General features: G+C 32.7%; 3 protein-coding genes across 4 annotated transcripts; 1 reads left to right on the top strand and 2 right to left on the bottom strand.

Moving 5' to 3' along the window:
* Window positions 1-279: 279 nt before the first annotated feature.
* On the bottom strand, window positions 280-5,698 carry LOC100260064 (coatomer subunit zeta-1). The gene is made up of 6 exons (XM_002277139.4): window positions 5,611-5,698; window positions 4,171-4,327; window positions 2,475-2,622; window positions 2,296-2,373; window positions 1,647-1,731; window positions 280-584 (listed from the first exon to the last, which is right to left on the bottom strand). The coding sequence occupies exons 1-6, from the start codon at window positions 5,632-5,634 to the stop codon at window positions 525-527; spliced, it is 552 nt and encodes a 183-aa protein (XP_002277175.1). The 5' UTR covers window positions 5,635-5,698; the 3' UTR covers window positions 280-524.
* An 807-nt stretch (window positions 5,699-6,505) lies between these two features.
* LOC100254971 (EPIDERMAL PATTERNING FACTOR-like protein 3) lies at window positions 6,506-11,418 on the bottom strand. 2 transcript variants are annotated; one of them, XM_010656186.3, is made up of 3 exons: window positions 11,170-11,418; window positions 7,049-7,101; window positions 6,506-6,923 (listed from the first exon to the last, which is right to left on the bottom strand). In XM_010656186.3, exons 1-3 carry the CDS (start codon window positions 11,207-11,209, stop codon window positions 6,696-6,698), a joined length of 321 nt encoding a protein of 106 aa, XP_010654488.1. In that variant the 5' UTR covers window positions 11,210-11,418; the 3' UTR covers window positions 6,506-6,695. The 2 variants fall into 2 exon arrangements, with proteins under 2 accessions (XP_010654488.1, XP_010654487.1); XM_010656185.3 differs by lacking the exon at window positions 11,170-11,418 and adding an exon at window positions 7,746-10,135.
* Window positions 11,419-18,632: 7,214 nt separating this feature from the next.
* Window positions 18,633-22,341, top strand: LOC100263563 (IQ domain-containing protein IQM1). The gene is made up of 9 exons (XM_002274650.4): window positions 18,633-19,048; window positions 19,442-19,974; window positions 20,064-20,178; window positions 20,316-20,381; window positions 20,507-20,595; window positions 20,677-20,764; window positions 21,020-21,250; window positions 21,333-21,434; window positions 21,519-22,341. The coding sequence occupies exons 2-9, from the start codon at window positions 19,475-19,477 to the stop codon at window positions 21,990-21,992; spliced, it is 1,665 nt and encodes a 554-aa protein (XP_002274686.1). The 5' UTR covers window positions 18,633-19,048; window positions 19,442-19,474; the 3' UTR covers window positions 21,993-22,341.
* Window positions 22,342-22,553: the final 212 nt, after the last annotated feature.

The following is a 22,553-nucleotide window of genomic DNA, read 5'->3' as shown; positions in this document are numbered from 1 at the left end:
CATGTCGTCAAAGAGAGTGATGTATGAGATGGGATCTCAGAGTATACCTGGAAACCATGGATAAGGCATTATTTTTTTTCTCTTTGGCAGCCTGCCATGGTGAATGGAAGACTAGCAATAGCGCAAGAGCACTTCGATTGATTCCCACAAACACTTTGTCAAGGACTGATGACCATGGGATCATCTAGTTGCCACTCTATCTGCGCGCATACCAGCCCTGCTTTCCTCACTGCCATCCAATCCCAGAAAAGATAAGTTGGCCTTTTGAAGATCTGTATCTAGCATTGAATATTATTCACCGAATCATAACATAAGCTATATTCAGTGAATCACAAACTCTTCAAATCCAATGATCAATCAATTAATTGGTAAAGAGGAGGAAGGCCATAAAGGGGGCCTGACAGCATGAACCTCGTTTTCCAGTAGGGTCAAGCAAAATATAACCAAAGGGAAATGAACGGGTGTTCCACTGAGGAAAAATTTAATCACAAAAGAAAGGGAAGCCAACTCATTTGCAGTGCGTATCATTTGAGAAGGGATCTTGTCAAATGTTCACGTGCTGTTGCCAATGCTTGGGTTAGAGTCTGCAGAAGAGAGATGATAACATTAGGGTCGGATTGAGTCGTAAAATAAGGGAAGTCGATCATCGTCGTTGCCAATGTAGGTGCACAAGAGAGGTGAATTAGTGGGGTTGGACTCACTTAACTTCTCTAGTGATCATAATTACTATATTCTTGTGTGTTTTCCAATTGCAATTTTCAAGTTGGAATTTGGTAGTTCTATTGTGGATGTTTACTTATGCTATGTTTGGTTCCTAGAAAAATTTGAGAGAAAGAAAATAGAGAGGAAGGGTAGGTGGTGTTTGTTTTTTCACTTAATTCTAAATAGAACTTTAATGCTTAATATTATTAAGTATTATGTTGTTTGTTTTTGTAGTATTTTATTTCTATTAAATATTAAAAAAAAAGTAAGGAAAAACTAACATGTTACTTTTTCTATTCAATAAAAAGCTAAAAAAACAAACACATTTTTAGAGTTCAATTTTCAGAAAGTACTAAGAAAAGAAAAAAAAATGTTAAGGAAAATTAATTTTTCGTATTTGATTTTACCATGGGAAAAACGAAAAAAAAGTTATACATAACTAAAATTAGCAAGAAACTTATATATTTTTAAATTATTTAATCTTTATACAAAAGAGTTAAATAAGTGAAATAAGTTTGAAATAGAAAATAAGAATAATTTATTGACATTAAATCTATTTTTTATTTTCCTTCATTTTTTCTTTCTTTCTACTTTTCTTTTCTATTTTCTTTCTCTCACATTTTCCCTCAAACTTTTTGGGAACCAAACACAACCGAAAAGTACATAAAAAGAAAAAATGAAGAAAAATTAAAACTAAATTTAAAGTTAATAAATTATTTTTATATGTTAATGCAAACTCATTTGTTTTGTTTTATCTTTTCTATATAAAGATTAAATAATTTGAAAAAACATAAGTTTCTAATTAAAGATATCTTTCATGGTAAAACCAAACAGGAGAAAATAATTTTCTTTGCTATTTATGTTTTTCCTCTCCTTAATACTTTCAAACATAGCATTATATTTTAGGGAGGGAAGAAAGGACAGAAAGATGAAAGTCATGTCACCTGCTCAGATAATGGAGCTCCAGCATCAATGCTATGAGCTGCTACTTTTCCCTCAATAACACTGGCATCAGTTTCAAGGATCATCCTGCCAAACAAAGAATAACATTATTTACCGGTAAAACTCAATGGACCATGCAGTGGGTTCCACTTGCAGTATATGTTGTAGGCAATGATGGTTAACAACAGTTCTTATTGCAGAATGAACATCCTTTTTAAAGTGTACCTGCATCAATTTTCATCTACCAGGTTGAAACCAAAATTATGATTCAAAATTTGAAATGAAAAATTTATAAAATTTTGAAATAGGAGCATAAACTCATGCAATTTGGATGCTACATGAAAATAAAACCATTCTGTTTTACAATTTATGTTCAAATTGATTTCTCAAAGATTGCATTTATCTGTGGCTGAGCCTATTTTCATCCTGCCATTCATCCATCCAAACATCTTAGTATAATATGAGAGCAGATTGTACATAGATGGAGTGTACAATTTCACTTTGTTGTAAACGTTATGGATATTTACATGCCAGCTTCATATAATAACATGCGCACTTGCTATGAGAAGATCCTAAATTAAGTTCATGTGTAAACAAGGGCATTTTGAAATATTTTAAAGGACGAGAGAACATGAGAAGCATATTGCATACCCTCCATCAACAATCTCATCAAGGCATAGGAGAATGAGATCCAAGTTCTCAAGTGCCTCCCTCTTGTCAATGTTGTTCCTAACAAAATGGGTATGATGTTTTAGGTGGCAAAGAAGCATCAATTACAGATCATCAGAGATGAAATCAAGAAATGAAGGCTAGAGTTATGATTACAATACCTGAGGAGAAGGGCAACTGCATCGGAGAAGCCCTGAAGAACTGTGGCTAAGATGAGTTCGTTTTCATCATCACCTCCAGTCACAAAGAAGTGCAGATCCTGGATAAACTTGTAGATAACTACGTTGTTCTCAAACATTGCTATCTCCGCTGCAGATATCAACAATATGATAAACAAGTCTAATCTAGGCAATTTGAGCAAGCCATATCTTTACTCTTTCATCTCTAAAAGAGATTGAATAGTACAGAAAACTAGATATTTAACATTGGGTGCATGACAGGTGTCCATTAAATTCAAGAACAGAAAATTCCTTTTAAGCTCTTAAGGAGTAGTATAATTGCACACGGGAGTGAGAAAAATATTAACCAAATATCAATGTGGAATTGGTACACAAAGTGTAAATCAATATATAGCATGATAGGTTTATATTCTTTGATGCCTGGAAGTCTTTAGGATATAAATGATAGGAAAAACAAGCATTAAACTAGCAAATTCAGCAAGCTGAAAGCCAGGGACCAACATACAAATTGTAGATAGACACTATGTCCGAAGTGACTATTTGGTGTCAGTGTTTCCTACTCGTTCTGCTTCATAATTGGTGCAGTAATTAAGAATACAGGAGATTTTTTTTTTTTCACTTGTTGAAGATAGATTTTCTTATTTGGCTTACAGCCAGAAATTTAAAATTATATTAATTAAACATAAAGAAAACAATTGCAACATCAAATAGAACTCATTTGACCAACTGCAAAATGCATAATATAAATGTAGGAAGTAAAGAACTTGAATTAAAAACAAATGGAAATATTTTGACATTTACATTAAAAAAAAATTGTTGAATAGGAATCAACACTCTAGGGCATAACAGCATAAATCTCCAATAGATGTTGATAAACTTCAAACTTGAGAAGAAACCATGTAGATGGGGCTTACAAAAAAAAAAAGAAGGAACCAGATTAATCAAATGAGGAAAATTTGGAAACACTTTTTAGTACTAACCAAGAAAGAATAAACTTTATTAAACAATTATTATAATGTGGGTTATTGGTACTGTGGACCTTTGCCCTTGTTCAAGAAATCCCATTTAATAAAGATAAGTCATTCAATTAAGAGTCTGTTTGGTAGTGATTCTAGGAAGTGCTTCTAACCTTTCTAGCACTTGAAATTTTTTATCAAAAGAGTTGTTTTCAAATGTTAGAAAGACTAGAAACGCTTTCTAAAATCACTATCAAACAAGCTCTAAATGTTTATGGTGCTTTACCTTTGAGTGTGTTTGAAAGAGTAGGGGAGAGAGGAAAAAAAACATATAAATATAACAAATTTAGAAGCATGGGTTTATGATCATAGATATTGCTGTACATGAGTAACACTACAATTCATCCCACCAGGTGCTTCCAAAAATAGTAATGTCATACCATCCTTGCAATATGGGGAATGTATATACACATTAATATAATTTCTTCAGTAACATTAAGGAAAGGTAAAAGTTTCAAAAATAATAATAATAATAATAATAATAGCAATGGTAATCAAGAGACAGAGCCTTCAATTGTAAATCTAATTACTGAGTAGCAACACATCCAACAAGGCTGACACAAAACATTTTAAGAATGCCAAGAACTAACAAATTATTCTAAAATCCTGAACAAAAACAACAAGAGAAACTATTGATTTAGAATTCAACTTTATAATTATACCCTCAGTCCGAGCATTTGTCTTTTGAGTTTTAGTGAAGACGGACTTTTCAAAAGCTAATTTTGCAGCATTTGTTGGCCAATCATCGGAGTAATATTTGACTGCCACACGCTTCCCTTCAGAATCCAGAAGAAGAATGTTTTTTATAGAGGGGCAAGCCTATAAAAGAAAACAAAACAAAACAAAATCTGAATTGATTAGAAGAAAACAATTAACATGATGAATGCATGTCCAAACAAAATAAAAAAGATTGAAAGAAAAAAATTTGCAAATCTAAACTGAAACTTGGATCCAATTTCTTTCTTGGTGCCGGAAATAACATATATACCTTTGGGTAGGTAGAATACATAAAATTAGTGCAAGAGTTTCCAAAGAAAGTATGAACTGCACATAAATTTATCATCCACAAATGTTCTCCAAATAAAATGTCATTACACTGAAAATAAATGGCCTTTATGAATGTTCAGTTTTTGAAATCTGTAACAATCTATATAAGGAAAAAGGAGAGTTATAGAATAGTGAATTCAATGATAACAATGGTACAATGAAGTAATCGAGTATGAATCTGTGATTGACTTTGTTTTCCTACGCTCTCCCCACAATCGGAAAGAGTATTGAGTAAAGAAGAAAAAAATTGAAGAAGCTTCCCAACCATCATTCAGACCAGATCTGGTCCAAATTGCAAACATATAATACATTCTAAATCACACATCCAAATCGCAACAATGCTGAAATTTCACTTGATCAAATCTAAATGCCAACACATTTATAGTAAAATTTCGTTTTTTACTCCTGCTGGTTGCTGTGAAAAAAAACAAAAAAAATCATGATTTCGGTTTCAATTTCCTTTCTGTCTCCTGAATTTTCTCCACAACCAGGTCTACCTTGAAGACTCAAGCATACATGAATGGCTCCAATGAAATGGCTCCAATGAAAAAAAAAAAAAAACATACATGAATGGCAGGTATTGCAGAGATCAGATTGAAATATCCAAGTGAAACAATACTAGAGCTTTCACAGATGAAGATCAAAGCATAAAGACACATTTATAATAAATGCTCCCATTTCCTCCGTTTGGTAGATGAGAAAACGAAAGAAGGAGGACTGGAAGAGAAAGCGAGATTTGAATCTTACAACCCTGAATTCGCTTCATTTCTTTTCTGCATTTTCTCCAATCGGAGAAATAATGCAATTGCAGGAATTCCAGTAATCAGACAGAATATTTAAATTAAATAAACCACATCAGTCTCACTGATCAAATTCGAAAATTAAAAACACGTTCACAATAATTTCCGCATCTCCCACGTATGGTTGCTGAGAAAAACGAAGGAAATGAAAAAGAAACGAGATTTTGAAACGCACGACTCCGAATTCATCTTCTTTTTCTTCCTCCTAAATTTTCTCAGAAACCAAACAGAATCTAAAGAATTCCAAGTACTTACTCCGTGAGTAGAGAAGTTCGCCATTGATCCAAATGCGACTCTCAGCTTCGATCGCGGTTGATTTCAGAAAAAGATGAATTGGAGTTGGTAGCCTTTATGGTGAAAGAAGAAGGGCAATTTGGTCATTTCGTAAGAGTCAAGGACTGGTCCATTCAGAAGAAGCCCACGTATTAGAGCCCAACCCATGACTGATTGGGCTGCAATTTGATCCACTATATGTTAAATGGGCAAAAATAATGTTAAAAATGGGCCAACCATATGTATCTCAAGACAAAACATTTTTAGCCATGTGGATTGAAAAGCACAAAAATCTTGTACAACTACTATGATAGTTGAAAATCGATATTGAATTGAGTATTTAATAATTTTAATTAGATAATTGTATTTTACTATATATAAAATTTAATTAATAATATTTAAAAATTTTAATTAATTTTAAGAGTTTAATTAATATCCAAACAATTTATTTTATTCACAAATGGATAAACAAGCTTCTTGTCTATCAAACAAGACTTAATTCACTAAGGCTTGGAAAAGAAACATTGAAAGAAAATGAAAAATAGTTTAAATTTAATAAATTATTTTTTTTATATTTTTTCTAATTCATTTTATTTATTTCATTCTATTATATAAAAATTAAATAATTTAAAAATATATAAATTTTTTTTGATAAATTTTAATTATATTTGATTTTTTTTTTTTTATATATATTTTCAAGGGTGAAAGTAAACGAGAAAACCATTTTTCTTCATATTTTTTTTCTTTCCTTAATAAGATTTTTTTTCTTTTCTTAATACTTTTCGAAACCGAACATAGTCCAAGAAAAAAATAAACCAATTCTAAGGTCTTCTATGGTTGAAATTAGATGGATAATGTACATCAGGTGGACTACTAATTAGAAATAAGAAGTGGATTCATTCATGAGGTTCAAGATTTTGCATGATGAAAAGTGATCCAATTCTTCACAATAGGCACCCAAAAGACATATTCGTTCATCAAAACCATATATTTAACTCTGCCCTAATATCATAATCATTGGAGATGAATATTGAATATGAGTGTTTGTACAGAGAGCAAGAGGATGGTCATGGGCTGTAGAAGGAGGGTCCACACTTGCATTTCCAGCCCTCAGGCTCATAGTTGGCATACTGGACACCCAGATGGTTGGTGGTTGTGGGCACTTGAATGGCTTCACATGGGGTGCATCCATAGCACTTGTTCTCACAGCTTGGTGGCCTTGACCCTATTTTGCTCTGCCCCTTGTAGTACGCTTCTGCACTCATCTCTCCCTCTCCTTCCATGCCTTTGACACCCTGAAGAAGCATAATATATCAACAGAGAGAAATATATATACATACATATATATATATATATATATATATATATATATATAGAGAGAGAGAGAGAGAGAGAGAGAGAGAGAGAGAGAGAGAGAGACCTGTTTTGAGCTACTCAGGGTAAATTGGAAGGGCTGGGGACTTGGGCCTGTGGCTGTCAAAACAAGTGAAGGGTTAGTACAGAGACATTGAAAAGCTGGAAAGAAAAAAAAAATCAGCAGGGGGGTAAAAAGCTTTTCAGGAAAAAGGGTGGCTAAAAGTTGGAAGCAGAACAGCTGGAAAACCTGGAAGGAGTTAAGAAGAGGCTTTTCACTGAGAGACTATAATGATAAGCTGAGTAGGAGAAGCAATTTCAAGGCAAAAAAGGGTCTGAAACTCTGGAGAGTGATGACCCAGCAAATGGGTTGCAGCAAAAAGTTTTAAGAAGGTAAAGCTAAAGTTCAAAAAGGAAGCTTTTGGACAGAAATTGGAAGCATCAAGTGAGAGTAAAAACTCCAATGTGAGGTGTTGCAGAAGTGAAAAGAATGGAGATTTAGTTGAAATGAGGGAGGAAAACATTTACTTGGGTCCTTCGACATATCATATGATCAAATAAAAAAAAGTTTGAAGATCTTGGACAGAAATTGAAAGCATCAAGGGAGAGTAAAAAACTCCAATGTGGGTGTGTTGCAGAAGTGAAAAGAATGGAGATTTAGTTGAAATGACAGGGGAAAACATTTACTTGGGTGCTTGAGCATATCATGGGATCAAAGAAAAAACAAGGGAACTTCTAATGTTGGTGTTAGAAAAAAGAGATACCTGGTGCCAAAGCCCTGCTTGTTGCAGAAACCAAATTCACCATATGAAGAACTATCATTACAAAACAACAAAGTGACCTCCTCTTCATGGTTTCTTCAGAGGTTCAAATGATGATGGTGATTATGATTGCTGAGAGAGCGAGCGAGCGAGAGAGAGAGAGAGAGAGAGAGAGAGAGAGAGAGAGAGAGGATTGAATCATTCACACTTTAGAGGCCATCATGCATGATTACTGGGTATAAGAAGAGCCAGGAGAGAGCTACCAAAACACATTCCCATTTCCCAAAAAGCAAGGCACAACCTCTAAAATTTCTTGGGTTTCTCTTAGTTTCTCTGATCTTGCATTACTAGCTAGAGAGATTTTGCTTCACAGACAAGGGATTCCAGTTTCCTTCCCATTTGACAACTCACTTGAAAAAACCTTACGGTTAATCTATTTTCTCTGTCCTCCTCCCTCCTTACCTTGATTTCTTACCTTTCAACACAAGCCACCCCCACTCTCTACCCTCTCTCTCTCTCAAATCAGTCTAAAATATTACTATTTGAGGTGGTCCATGAGCCCAGTATAACAGCTCCTTTTTTGGGGTCTGAGAAACCTGCTATACACCCTATATATCTCTGGAATTTGGGAGAAATCTCTAGCTGCCTAGACTGCAGAGCCTTTTTTTCTGATAGTTTGATTCCTATAAAAGGAAGAAAAAATCCAGTGGCAGAGACACATTTATTTAAACAGGAAAAAGCATCAATGTCTGCACTGCAAGAAGATTAATGGAGTTAGTTAAATAAGATAATAAATAACATACTTGGAGTCAACTTTATCTGTTAGGTGGGGAACACAGAGGTTGGTGTACTTCATCCAATCTGAGCCATTCGTTTGGATCATCACCCAAATGAAAATTAAAGATCAGGATTTGTACTTGATCATGGATATTCCTTTTACATCTCTTAAGTGAAGCATCTCTTACCATCAGGAGTAATAGATTCCACCCACATACTAACACCATTTATTTGATGGAAACCAAACAAGTAAGCATGAAAATCTGTGAAATGTATAAGCTAAAAACCTATTATATATTGTTCTTTTTTCTGGTGTGACCTGTGAAGGTAAACCTGGGAAGCAAGCCTTGAAAATGGAAATCTTGATTGCATCATACTCTCTCTCTCTCTCTCCACCTTCTCTCTCTAGCTGGTGAGTGTAGGTAGTAGGCAGTGGTGTAATGTACTAATGGTTAATTTGGAATGTGCATAAAGGGAATATCTCATTCTAAATGGCGGAGTTTGTGAGCTGAGAGATGTGATTACAAGGTTAATAAAACATCATCAGCAGATGTGAAATGGAAGCAAATGATAACCAATTATAAGCACTAAGTGTTCTTTCTTAGACTGAGATGGTCACTGCTGTGGTTTGGGAATTTCTCATTGATGTTTTGAGTGTGACACTGATTTGATTATTCACTGGGCAGTACTCTCCTCACTCTGCACACAGAGATGCACAGAAGAATTCATTGAGCCCTGTTCTTCCCCATTGACTCTTTTGCCTAGTACTGGCCATGGCCCATGAATATCACAATGTTTTTACCACAAAAGTATACATGTGGCAAATTCCAAAGACTCTTTTACTGTTTTTTTGGTATCTGAAGATCAACACCCCCTTGCTAACAGAGTTTGATGAAAGACCACCTCAAGAGCTAAAATTCACACTTGCAGCCAAGTATATAACCACGTTCTTCTCAGTTTATAACACATTCAAGCAAAAAAATTCTAGAGATCTTAGCTTTCCCACAATACATCTTAGCACATAACCTAAGATTCACAGCCAATTACTTTGACATCATAGTTGAGAATTTAGACCAAAATCAAACACTTTCTTACAAACATTAAAGCCAAATAACCTGTTCAGTGGATTATAAGCCTGTTACAAAGAACATGCAGAATCATCGAATATAAATTCCTCCCTCACAGAAGTTTTGGCACATGAAAGGAAGGAAGGTTCAATTTTATCAATCTACAATATGTTCCATTAGATCCCAGTAGTTAGATTTGCAGAGCAAGGAAAACATACATATCAAAGCAGTTAAACACCATCCAAAGTTCAGGATTAGCTTCTTCTATTGAATCCCAAGAATGGAGGGTTTTCTCAAATCCACTTTCTTACTCTGAGGATGATTTGTGCTTTCTAGATTCTTTCTTAGGATGAATTGCTTCAACTATTGCCTCGACCTCTTCCTTCACTCGTTCAAACACGCTCGGGCCTTTCACTTCATCTATTGGAGTGTCCTCATCAATGTCATCACTCGTGCCATGCGTTTCCTTGTCATGGCGAGGTGAACTAATTACTGCCTTGATCTCTTCCTTAGCTCTTTCGATTAAATTTGGTTCTTTTACGCCTTTTTCTTCCAAAATTGAACAAGAAAACATCAGCAAGATTCTACTGTTTCATTGTCAAACATTCATTAAAGAACAATGTGCTCATGGGGAACATAAAATTTTTGGGATATGATTTGTTTCGTCAAAGATTCATGTAGCCAAAATCAACTCCTGATTCAAGGTCTCCATAATTGAGTTATATCTCCCATTCCGTATGCTTAGTTTAACAACCGACTCAAGGATTTCAAGAGTTAAGTCATGGAATGAGGAAAATATGGAAGAAAATTTCAGTCATAATAGGTGCATCTGAGTAAGTTCTTTGTTTCTTAGGTTCCAAACACCTGAAAATCTACTATTGCACAGATTTTTAACTTCATCTTTCCTTTTATCCTTCCTTTTCTTGGCAACCAAATGGATTGCTTCAAACTTGGGAAAGTGTCATGAATTAACATAAAGGAGAGTCATAATTCATTAGAATTTCATAACCATCAGGACAGGGAAATCACTAGTTAGTGATTTGGATGACCACTTCTTTTAGGAATCAAAAGACCAATTTTAGATAAACCCCATCAACAAAATTAAACTATTTTCAGAGATTAAAACTCAACTGGTCCATTTTCTGAATACCCTACAGAACCCAAAAGACAATCTTTGCCAATAACTGAGATTATTTTGCATAAAACCCATCAACAAAATCACATTTTTTTTTTCAGTGATTAATACCCAATGATACACTTTCTGAATACCTCAAAAAACCCTAACACAGTCTTCACCAATCCACCCCAAAAAGGGATTTGACTGACCCACCAACAATATGAAAATTTTCTTTCTTCTCACAATGATTCACAGGCCCAAGCAATAATCTTTAGCAGTAAGCGAGATTCACCCAAAAGGGCGTTGACCCATCGACAATTCCAATTTTCTCTTACACAGATTTCAAAATATCCCGAAAGAATCGACAATTAGTAAATATTATCAAATAGTTAAATTATATGGTGAAAATGGAATTCTTCTCCGTGAAAATCATGAAAAATATGGAAAGGGGTTGAAGAAAACATACCTAAAGGAGAATCAGTGTGGTCAGGATTTGTGTTTGCCATGGGAAACTCCTGGGAAATTTTGTGGGTTTGTGGTTTGAATCGGAGAACGAGAGAGAATGGAGGCCGCGATTAAGGACACATGAGAGGGGTTATGAAAAGAAATTAAAACATAATCATTTGGGTGTTTTAGCCATGGAATTCACATTTTCACACTTGTCACATTTTCCACTGTAGAATTTTGTCAAGAATTCTGGGAAAAAAATTAGGAAATTTTTTAGGGATATCTAATATACATATATGATAAAATAATTTCGATGGTTAGTAACTTCTTCAAGTTTTGACGGTGATTCAAAGAAGTATTTTTAATCTTAAAAGTATTTTTTTTTATAAATAAAAAAATTTATTTCATAAAATTTAGAAAAAATTTCTAAAAATTAACAAAAACACTAATAATATTTTTTAGAGAAATGTTTTATAAGGGATTATATTAAAAATATTTTAAATAGAAAATATCGGAAATAACACTTTAAGGGGTGTTTGGTATGTCGGAATAGGGAATGGAAATAATATTTTGTTTCCTTTCCTTTTTCTTAGTGGAATGAAATGAATTTGATGAATCAATTTCTAGCATTTGGATGAACTTAGGAATGCAATATTGGAATGATTATTTGTTTCCATTCCAATGTTTGATAATAATAGGAATGGAAATGAAAAAGAAATAAATTTACAATAATATCCTTACATATAATTTAAAATATTTTTTTATTTTTACTTTTATTTTAAAAAAATAAAATTTGAGAGGTTTTTTGTTATTAAATAATAAGACTAAAAAATATATATATACTCAATAAATAAAAAATTAACCATAAAAAATCGTATAACCCTAATGCACAAATATTCAATTATTATTTTTATTAAAAATTTGAATAATTTGTCATGCTTAAGTAGTTATAAAATTATGTTTTTCAAAAAAAAAATTATTTATTAGAATATTTAAATTCTCAAAGCTATCAAATGTTTTTCCTATTTTCAAAAGAGGAAATAAAAGAATTCAAATTTATTCTAATTTTCAACAACTATCATATCCGATAAAATCCATAACCTTAAAAAATTTTAAATATTCGTTTTTTTTATCAAAATTTTAAATAATTTGTCATGCAAAAAAAGCTATAGAATTATATTTTACTAAGAAAAAAAAAAGAAAAAAAAAATATAAGAACATATAAATTGTCAAAGCTACCAAATACTTATTTCTTATTTGCAAAAAAGGAAATAAAAAAACACAAACTTCATTCTAGTTCTCAATATAAGGAAGACGCCGATAATAATAAACAAAGGGGAAAAAAAACCAAAAGTTTTGTTTTTGTTTGTTTTTTTTCTTTTTATTTTTTTTTCTAACCATTAAAAATTTTCAATATTGTAAACACGTGAAATCGAAAAATCTTTTTCCAACCATTTCAATTTTTCTCTTCAGTTTCCATTAATACAAGATAAAGAAACATCAAAGATTTCAAACATAAATTAATAAAAAAAAAAATTAATCGATTTATAGAGAAGAAGAAACACATATAAAGAAGTAGAAGAAGAAAGAGAAAATAAGGTAAACCTGATCGAAGATGTAGAAGAGAGTTTTCAGAACCTAGTTGCAACAAACAATGACGAATCCTAGATTCAACAATCAAAATGAACATCCAAAACCCTATAAATTAGAAATGGAAGGTTTAATTGATTCAATTTGGAAGAATCACTTGTTGCAGAGAATTGGATGATGAGTGGGTCTCTAGCTTTGCAAAGAAGATAAGAAGTGGATGATGAATGAATCTCTACCTTTACAAAGAAGATAAACATCGGGTTTGAAGAACAAGATAAGAGGGTAAAATAGTAATTTAGGTTATTTTATATTATCAAATATGTTTAATGAATTAGAACACCACCTACTTTTAATGAATGCAAATCCGACTCATAAGTTGGATTTGATTTCTGCCGGAATAATTTTTTATTTTATTTCCGCCTTCTTAACATTTATCCAAACATAGGAATAAGGAAGAAAAGGAATGAGATGTCTATTCCCACTCCTTATTCCCGTGTACCAAACACCCCCAAAGTGAAAATGCTACCAAAAAGAAAATGATTAGCAAATAAGAAGGAAAAGAAAGGTAAAAGAAAATAAAAAATATATATAAAGTTAATAAATTATTTATATATATATATTTAAATTTATTTCAATTTTTTCCTCTTTTATAATGTATATATAGATTTAATAATTTAAAAATATATAAAATTTTACTAATTTTAATTATATTTTATTTTCTTTCAAATTATTCATAATGAATCAAACACCAATTTTATTTTATTTTTACTTAATATATTCATGAAACTAAAATAGTTAAAATTTTAATAATTTTGTACCATTTAAAAAAATTATTGTTTGTAAAACTAATCAAACCCTTTTCTCATTTGCTTCATAAGGATACAAGTTGGGTAGATTGAGTAAACCTAAGTGAAATCCAATTCTAGAAGAATTTGAACAAATATTTTTAATATTCAGATTGAATTTTCTCAACCTGAACTTAGCTCAAGTTAGAATTGAATAAAGAATTTGAATAACTCAAGCTTAATTTGACATGATTTAATATTTATAATATCTGTAATTTATATTATCATATATAACAATATTCAATTTACATATTTTCAAGTAATTTAAAAACTATATTAAATTTAATTATATCATACACTATTTTATTTTCTAAAAAAATAAATCCATTTTCTTTATTATTATATTTTAATATTTTCAACCAAATCTAAACTTCTATAACCCATTCAATCCAACCAACCCAAGAACTTAACTCAGGTGTTAAAACAATAAAGATGGGTTACATTCAAGGCGTACGAAAATCTAACCAAACCGAACTAAATTACAATCCTAATAAACATTCAAATTTACACAAACCTACAGAAGAAAAAATGTCATGAAAACGTCAGAGGATCATAAGAACCACACACAAGGAAACAACCCATTTGGGCATATGTTTCTCACAAGAATTGAAAGAGCATGAATGGGAAAAGGAACGACGGCAAGTAACACCAAACTCAATTGGAGTGTGTTTTCTTGACCCACACCACACACAAAAAATCATGCTAACTTGACACCCTACACGCACACACCATTTACACTTTTGGTAGTGATTCGGCTCCTCGATTGTGGTGCTTTTGGGTCAATTGCCCCCTACTTACCAAGCCGTGTCACGAAAAATGTGAGCTGAAATTTTCATTTCATGGGCCCATTGACCTTATTCAATATGGGTTCAATGTCCTTAGCCCCTCTGTTACAAAGCGTGTGGTATTTGGTACCATTGGACGAGTTTAAAAGAAGAACGTTTGACCCACTTAAATTTCGGCGCAAGATGGGATTAAGTTTTTTCATTTAGTATGATTGATTAGCCTAGGATTGAGTCCAAGATTTGGTTGTCTTTATATTCATATGATTTGTTTGGTTAATGGGCCCATTGATCCTGTTCATGGGTTAAATGTGTTTAGTCTTCGGATTTAGAACCCATTGGATGAGTTTAAAGAAAATATAAGCATGATTAACGTTTAGACGTCTAATATTCGTACGATATATCTTGTCGTAAATAAAGATTTTAAATTGAAAATTAATTTTTAAATGGGATATCGATTTGTACCTAATTATGTAGATATTATATGTTTTGAGCTTAAAATTGTGTAGAAATTATCCGTTTTGAATTTAAAGGGGTGCTCACAACTTTAAAATGAGTTTATAAAATTAAGAAAGATTCATATTTATATAGTGTTAAAAACTTTCTCTTTCCTCGTTATGTCCATACGGGACTAAGTGGATACACACCTTTCACAAGATTAAACAAACTCTTACAACTCTAAAGCACATCTATTTAATTAAAAAAAATTCATATTTATATAGCATTAATTGGCATATCACCGAAATTGTTTTATATTTAATGAAATATGAGCATTAATTCTCTTTTTCAAGTTATAAACATTGACTTTAGTTTTAAATTCCAATTAAAGCTAAGAATAAAAATTATTTTAAATACCCAAAGCTTCTATTTAAATGATAAAAAAAAGTTCATGTAAATTACAACTCTATAGTGTTATAAATTTTCTCCCTTCTCGTTGTATCCTATAAGATTACGAGACCAAACAGATAAATACCCCTCACGAGGTGAAATAAATTCCCATTTTAAAACATGTATACTTAATTAAAAATAATCAATATTTATATAACGTTAAAAACTTTTTTCCTCATGGGTATCACATAAATTGTTTTAAATTTAATAAAATGTGAGCATTAATTCTCTTTTTTAAGTTACTGGCATTGACTTTAGTTTTAAATTCTAATTAAACTTAGAATAAAATTATTTTAAGTGTCCAAAGCTTCTCTTTAAATGATATAAAAACATTCATGCAATAGGAAAACACTTAAGATATAAAGGTTTAAGAATTATTTTAATTTGATTTTTTTTAATATGTAATAACTTATACCTAATCATGTAAATATCAGACACCCTTCACGATATCAAACAAACCCTCATACCAAGGTCAATTGTGTAAATATCATCCGCTCTAAATCGAAATGAGTTTTTACGACTTCAAAATGTTTTTTCAAGATTAAGAAAATCTCATATTTATATAGTGTCAGAAAATTTCTATTGTGATTAAATATTATTTTTTGGTTTCAGAAAATGATTTTTTTAATATAATAATGAATAAAATAAATTAATGAAAAAAAAAAAGTTACAATTACGTGAAACAGGTCTGGAAAAAATTAGATTGAAATGGATGATAATGAAGCATGATGCACACAACCATTTGAAAGGGTTCATGGGGCTCATCAGACAAAGCGTGTCATTGGGCAGACAGCAGACTTGGTAAAAAGTGTTAGCATCGTGCCCTCACCAGTCACCACGCACAAAACGTTGTCACTTTTGCAATCATAGTATTAAATTGTTTAATGATTTCCATTTAATTAAGTTTGAACGTGCCTTTATACTATAGCAAATCCCAATCCCAAAAGCAATATAAATATTAACAATAATAATTATATTCCATCATTTAAAATACAAATAATTTTTTTTTTCATTTTTATAACATCATTATTATTAGGTTATGTTTGGTTTCGAAAAAATTAAGAAAAAAAAAATACGAGGAAAAGAAAATAGAAAGAAAAATATAAGAAAAAAAAAGTGAAAATAATTTTAAAATATAAATTTTTTTAACTACTTTTAATTATATTTGATTTTTTTTATATTTTATACCTTTAAATTAAATATGAGAAAATCATTTTTCTTAATATATATTTTTTGATATTTTTTGGAAACCAAATATAACCTTACGGTTTTGAATTATCACCTAATAACTTAAATTTTTTGTTAATGATTTGACAATTATCAATTTGATCGTCGACCACATTTTGGAAATTGGTTTTGCCTAAGAAATATATTTTTGTGTAGTGTAAGCCAAATGACTTTTAGTGGTTTTATTAATGTGTAGTATGGTCGATTTCTTTTATTGAAGTCGTAACAAGGTAGTCATAATAGAAGTGAATCAATTCAATTTGTGGAGACGAAAATGCTCTCTTCCCCAATCAACAAACATGGTAGATAGCTTGTTTTGTTGACAAAACTTAAAATAAAAATAATAAATTATTCATATATAATTTAAAAAGCATAAATTTTAATTATATTTTGTTTTTCCCATTTTACATATAAACTAAAAAAATTCATAATATATATTTTGGTATTTTCCCCTAACCAAACATGAAATCAAGAATACGAGTGTTTAGATAGAATAAAATTATATTTAATTAAAATGAAAAAAATTACAATTACCATTATTTTTAATAAATAAAATAAAATACAATTCCCAAAAAAACCCAACAAAATATTTGTTAAAATTCATAGTACTTTTCCATATGAAATAAAAACCTTTTTCCGAAGATTACACAGCACAAAAATTGACAGGAAGTTGTTGAAATTAGAATTTTGGAGATTGATGGGGACCTTGCAAGATTATAAGACTTGTTAAGCGTGTTCTTGGTGGGTTAATTGGACAAGCTTCATAAAGTGTAAACATGATCATAGCCCACTTTTGACTCCCTCAATATCTACATAAGGTTCTCACTTTTGAAACTTAATCATGATTTAGTTTTTATTTATTTATTTTTAATCTCAATTTGTGTATTTGTTTAAGTTTGATTCGGGTTTTAAAATTTATTCATTTGAAGAGTGTCTAGTAATGATAGATGAAGACTTGGTTATAATTATATTAAATGTGAAACAACTTTAGGAAGTTTTATTTAGCGGAAAGGTGATAATTAGGTTACAGTTTCGTTACATACGGAACACCGATCATGATTCATTAAACATGAAACACCTTTTTTCATAAATCAAAAGTTGTTCATTTAGATGGAAATAATATTAAATTAATTTTTTTTATTAAAAATGTCAAGGAAAAAGAGTATGTTATGATTTAAAAACAATTTTTCGTTTTTAAATATAAAAATATGTTTTTAATTTTTTTAATATTATTTGATTGTTATTATTTGAGAATAATTTTTAAAAATAAGGTGAAACAGAAAACAATTTTTAGAGAATAAATAAGAGTTGTTTTCACTTATTTTTAGAAACAAAAGAAAAATATGGGTCCTTTTGACCATGTCTTCTGAAACTTATTTTTTTTTAAATGTTTTTAAGTTAAATAATAAAATACGGTTTTTAAAAACAAATTTAAGAAAACATGGTGAAATGGATAAAAAGCTTTTATTCAATTTTAAAAAGCGTTGTTAGCTTATAAAAGTAAATAAAAAACAAAAACTATTTAAAAATGTTAATCCAAATACGATTCCTAGTTGACTCTTTGCCGGTATGATTCAAATATGATTCCTATTAAAATTAAACTAAATGACTAACCTAACATCATAATTAATTAATTTTTAATTTTCAATTAATATTATTTTTAAATTTATTTATAAGAATGTCACTTTCTTATTAATTTAGTCTTTAGAGTAAATCTCCCGACAATATCGAACCCAAAGAAGGGACAAAGCATACTTTATACCATTTATAAGCATCATACCTAACGTTGACTCAATATTATTTTGGAATTTATGAAATTTTAATTTATTTATAAAAATATTATGATTTATTTATTTTAAAAATGTATTATCATATTATTGAACGACATTCAAAATAGAACCTGACGTAGGGATAGGACTAACTAGGGTTAGTTGGCATTGATTTCAGGGCAAATCATGCATGAAGACTGACATGAAAATTGACCACATGAGAATGATAGACAAAATCTAACTTGAGTGTTTGACAGAGTTGGGGTTTAGTTTTCTAGTCAAGAGTTGATTAGTTTTATTTCCAAAGCTTGATCTTTCATGGAAAGTCTTTGGGAACATACACGGGGTTTCTCCCTTTGACACTCTCTCTCTCTCTCTCTCTCTCTCTCTGTGTGTCTCTTTCTGTCCCCCTCTGTACATGGAAATTTGGTTCACATTCTTTCCAAGCATGCCAAATCTTTGAACACTTCAACTTCAAAGTCCCCCGAGTGGCACACAAGCTGGAAAAAGCAAGCCCTTCTGTTTCATACGACCATTTTCCATTCAAAGGAGCCCAGCTCAAATTGATGGGGAACACACTTCTATGACTATTCTGTGTTATGAATATTATAATTTTGATTTCCTCTTCCCTTTTTCCAGTCTTTGTTGGGTTAGAAGATGAGTCTACGTGGACTTTATTTTCCTTTGCTTTTTAATATTTTATGGGTCCTTTTCCCCTTGAATTGGTCAGTATATATATGGGGGGGAATGGTGATGTAGGGAACCAGATTCACCTGCTTTCCATATAGAGGTTTCAGGTAAAAACCCTTGACTTGTTCCTCTTTGTTTGTTCATTTTGGTGTTTATTGGTTCTCTGTTTGATTTTCTAGATTGGATTAAACTTGGAAAATTTGAAAATTTTGTGGAATGTGAGTTTGAAACTTTGAGATTTTGGGGTTTCTCAAACTGGGTTGGTAATGAATTCAATCATGGGTACAGGATTTCACCTAGGATGAAATGGAAAATGTCAAATTTTCTGGGCTGAAAACTTCATTTTCTGAAAATTTGAGCTGATATATGAATGGGTCCTTTCTGTTTGATCAATCGACTGAATCGATGTTTCTTTGGTTTTTCTTTGAATTTTAATGTCATATATCCCATAGAATTTTTGAATAAGCATAGTTGAATTGATAAACAATCTTGTGAAACAGGTTGGTCCTTGAAGAATCACTACTTGTGAATCAATGGGATTGCCATTTTCCTTGCCCTCATCTATCCCAACACAAAGCCTGAGAACAAGACTGTTTGGTTCAACAGAAAATGTAGATACAGTTATAGTAAGATCCATCAGCTTCAACTCCAATGACGGGGAGACAATGCTGAGAACTGTTAGTTTCAAGAAAAGGGATTCTGATAACATCACCATATCTGATGGCTCTGATGAGGTGGTTATTGAAGAATCGATACACTTCAGGAAACCAGAGTTCAAAAAGCTAAGGCTTGAAACTACTGTTTCATTCAAGAGTATAGTGCTGGATGGAGAGAATTTGGATTCAAGGGAAAAAGGTGACGAATTGACTAAGAAAACAAACCCTGCAGAGACTGTACCTGACCCAGCCGTCTTGTTCTCTCCAAGGCCTGTTAGTGAGCTTGATGCTGCCGCAGTTAAGCTGCAGAAAGTTTACAAGAGTTACCGAACAAGACGGAACCTTGCAGACTGCGCTGTAGTTGTTGAAGAGCTCTGGTTTGTTATTTTCTTTTCTCTGTTTTGCTTGAAACTAATTTTAGTCCTTGGTTTGGAACTCGGTCTTGATCTTTCTGCTGATGTTGTAGGTGGAAGGCATTGGACTTTGCAACACTGAAGAGGAGCTCTGTGTCGTTCTTCAACATTGAGAAACCAGAAACTGCAGTTTCACGTTGGGCACGGGCCAGTACGAGGGCAGCCAAGGTACTTCATCACTATGCCATCCTAACGATCCATTTTGCTTTCAGTCATTGTGAACTTTTGGTCAACTCTAACTGCTTTTTCTGCTAAAAACTATTTAGTATTTGTATATGATCTTCGGATTTTTTTCATGGTTGTAGGTTGGGAAGGGCTTGTCCAAGGATGAGAAGGCTAAGAAACTAGCACTGAGACATTGGCTTGAAGCAGTAAGTTTTAAGCCCACACTCCATACCATCTGATATTTTTTTTCTGCAAATTCATTGCTTGGTTACTCAGAAAATTTTAGAAATGGAGAAAAATGATGTTAATAATGACTCCTTGTTTTGCGCAGATTGATCCACGCCATCGCTATGGACACAATCTACACTTGTATTATGATGTCTGGTTCCATAGTGAGAGCTCCCAACCTTTCTTCTACTGGTAAAAACACGCTAATGACCGGTTTTTTAGAGTCTTAACAGAATGAATTTTCTTCTAACTTCTTCCTTTGTGAAAATGAAGGTTGGATGTTGGAGATGGCAAGGAATTAAACCTTGAGAAGTGCTCGAGAGCTGTTCTACAGCGACAATGCATCAAGTACCTTGCTCCGGTAAGTATCGACCGCCTGACAATATACTTGAATTCTTACAGACATGCCTCTTGTCTGCATGCCTTAATATCAGTGAACACCCTCTTATATTCCCCAAAATCATCATAATGAATTTCTTATGAAAAAAAATCAGTTTGCTTTCAGTTCTGAGCTAGACTATACCGCATTAATTTTCTATCAATGGTCAATTTTGTTACAAGAAATGATGAACCCAATTTGCCTTTGTTAATGCTGTGAAATCTATTGCTCTTGCAGAAAGAGAGGGAAACATATGAAGTGATTGTAGACGATGGGAAGCTTGTCTATAGGCGCAGTGGGGAGCTTGTGAATACCGTTGAGGGTTCCAAGTGGATTTTTGTCCTGAGCACCTCAAGGAATATGTATGTAGCAGAAAAGAAGAAAGGCCGGTTTCAGCACTCGAGTTTTCTCGCTGGAGGAGCTACCACTGCAGCTGGAAGACTGGTTGCCCATAATGGAGTTCTTGAGGTATGCTTTATTCCATTCAGGCATGGCCATAACCATCACCCAAGCACACCTTTAACTTGATTTTCCCCTGCAATTTGCTCAGGCTATATGGCCTTACAGTGGCCATTATCACCCAACAGAGGAGAACTTCATGGAGTTCATCAGCTTCCTAGAGGAGCACCATGTAGACTTGACCAATGTGAAGGTAAATTCCTCTCAACCATCTTCCTGGACTCCAATGCGACGATATATGCATATATATGCTCATTTTTAAGGTTGTTTTCTGCAGAGATGTGCAGTAGATGATGACAACCCAACGCTCAAAATTGCAGACAGTGAGCTGAAGTCATCAGACTCGCCAAGGTTTCCCTCAGGAAGCATCACCGTCTCTGAAGCAGCTGATGCAGATGGGGTCATCACCCAGGAGGCCAAACCAACAGCAATTCATCAAGAGGACAACGTGGGCAGAATTGGAACCGACATAGAACCGGCGTTTGGCCTAGGCAAACGATTGTCGTGCCAATGGACTACTGGGGCTGGTCCGCGAATCAGGGTCTTAAGGGACTACCCTGCAGAGCTCAAAATCAGAGCACTGGAGCAAGTCAACCTATCCCCCAGGATCAATCCAGGAGCCTTTGGCAGCAGCAGCATTCCAGTCCTGCCAATCCCCTCACCAAGGCCAAGCCCCAAGATCCACCTATCCCCCAGACTTTCCTACATGGGACTCCCTAGCCCAAGGGTCAATCTACCTACTTCTAACTAAAACAGAGCCAATTCACCAAATGGTGGTTTTTTGAGGCACGAGTCATGGCACGGGTACTGGTACACGTCGTGGCACACATCACGCGTCATGGCTTGGGCCATGACATGCGTTAGGCCTTATAAACCTAAAAGGTTGAAGGGCTTGCGCCATTTTTTCTCTCCTGCAATTAGCATTTTTTTTCTTCACTTGTCTTGCAGGTCATTTAACTCATAGATAGTCATAGACGAATTGATCTCTTTACTCAAATGTTTGATTCAATCTCCTCTTTGTTTCTCCATCCTTGTAAGAAAATTCCATTGTAGAATTCAAAATAATTATTGAATGAAAATAAAAATTCAAACATTTCTCATCCATGATGACCTAGTCTTCTTATGAATAGAACAATTCAACATAGAAGAGGGTCACATACTGAAGCATCACCATTAAGTCCCAATTCAACTTTGAAACGTCTTAAGGTCATACTGACCATGGTGCATTAGGGAAGGTGCATAGAAGTTAATGGTACGTTTGGTCGTGCATTAGCGAAGGAAAATGAAAAACAAAATTATTAAAAAAAAAACG

This window comes from Vitis vinifera, chromosome 9, assembly GCF_030704535.1.
Source record: "Vitis vinifera cultivar Pinot Noir 40024 chromosome 9, ASM3070453v1".
Classification (NCBI taxonomy): Eukaryota; Viridiplantae; Streptophyta; class Magnoliopsida; order Vitales; family Vitaceae; genus Vitis; species Vitis vinifera.
This window is presented reverse-complemented; position numbering and strand designations above follow the sequence as displayed.

What these genes read in the sequence shown, in the direction of transcription:
- LOC100260064 (XM_002277139.4), bottom strand. Translation starts at nt 5,634, where the DNA reads ATGGCGAACTTCTCTACTCACGGA. An exon ending in GACAAATGCTCGGACTGAGG is followed by an intron (nt 2,623 to 4,170) that starts GTATAATTATAA and finishes TGATATCTGCAG; the next exon opens with CGGAGATAGCAATGTTTGAG. An exon ending in GCAGTTGCCCTTCTCCTCAG is followed by an intron (nt 2,374 to 2,474) that starts GTATTGTAATCA and finishes CCATTTTGTTAG; the next exon opens with GAACAACATTGACAAGAGGG.
- LOC100254971 (XM_010656185.3), bottom strand. Translation starts at nt 7,833, where the DNA reads ATGAAGAGGAGGTCACTTTGTTGTTTTGTAATGATAGTTCTTCATATG. An exon ending in AAGCAGGGCTTTGGCACCAG is followed by an intron (nt 7,102 to 7,745) that starts GTATCTCTTTTT and finishes TTGTTTTGACAG; the next exon opens with CCACAGGCCCAAGTCCCCAG. An exon ending in CCCTGAGTAGCTCAAAACAG is followed by an intron (nt 6,924 to 7,048) that starts GTCTCTCTCTCT and finishes ATGCTTCTTCAG; the next exon opens with GGTGTCAAAGGCATGGAAGG.
- LOC100263563 (XM_002274650.4), top strand. Translation starts at nt 19,475, where the DNA reads ATGGGATTGCCATTTTCCTTGCCCTCATCTATCCCAACACAAAGCCTG. An exon ending in GTAGTTGTTGAAGAGCTCTG is followed by an intron (nt 19,975 to 20,063) that starts GTTTGTTATTTT and finishes CTGATGTTGTAG; the next exon opens with GTGGAAGGCATTGGACTTTG. An exon ending in TAGACTTGACCAATGTGAAG is followed by an intron (nt 21,435 to 21,518) that starts GTAAATTCCTCT and finishes TGTTTTCTGCAG; the next exon opens with AGATGTGCAGTAGATGATGA.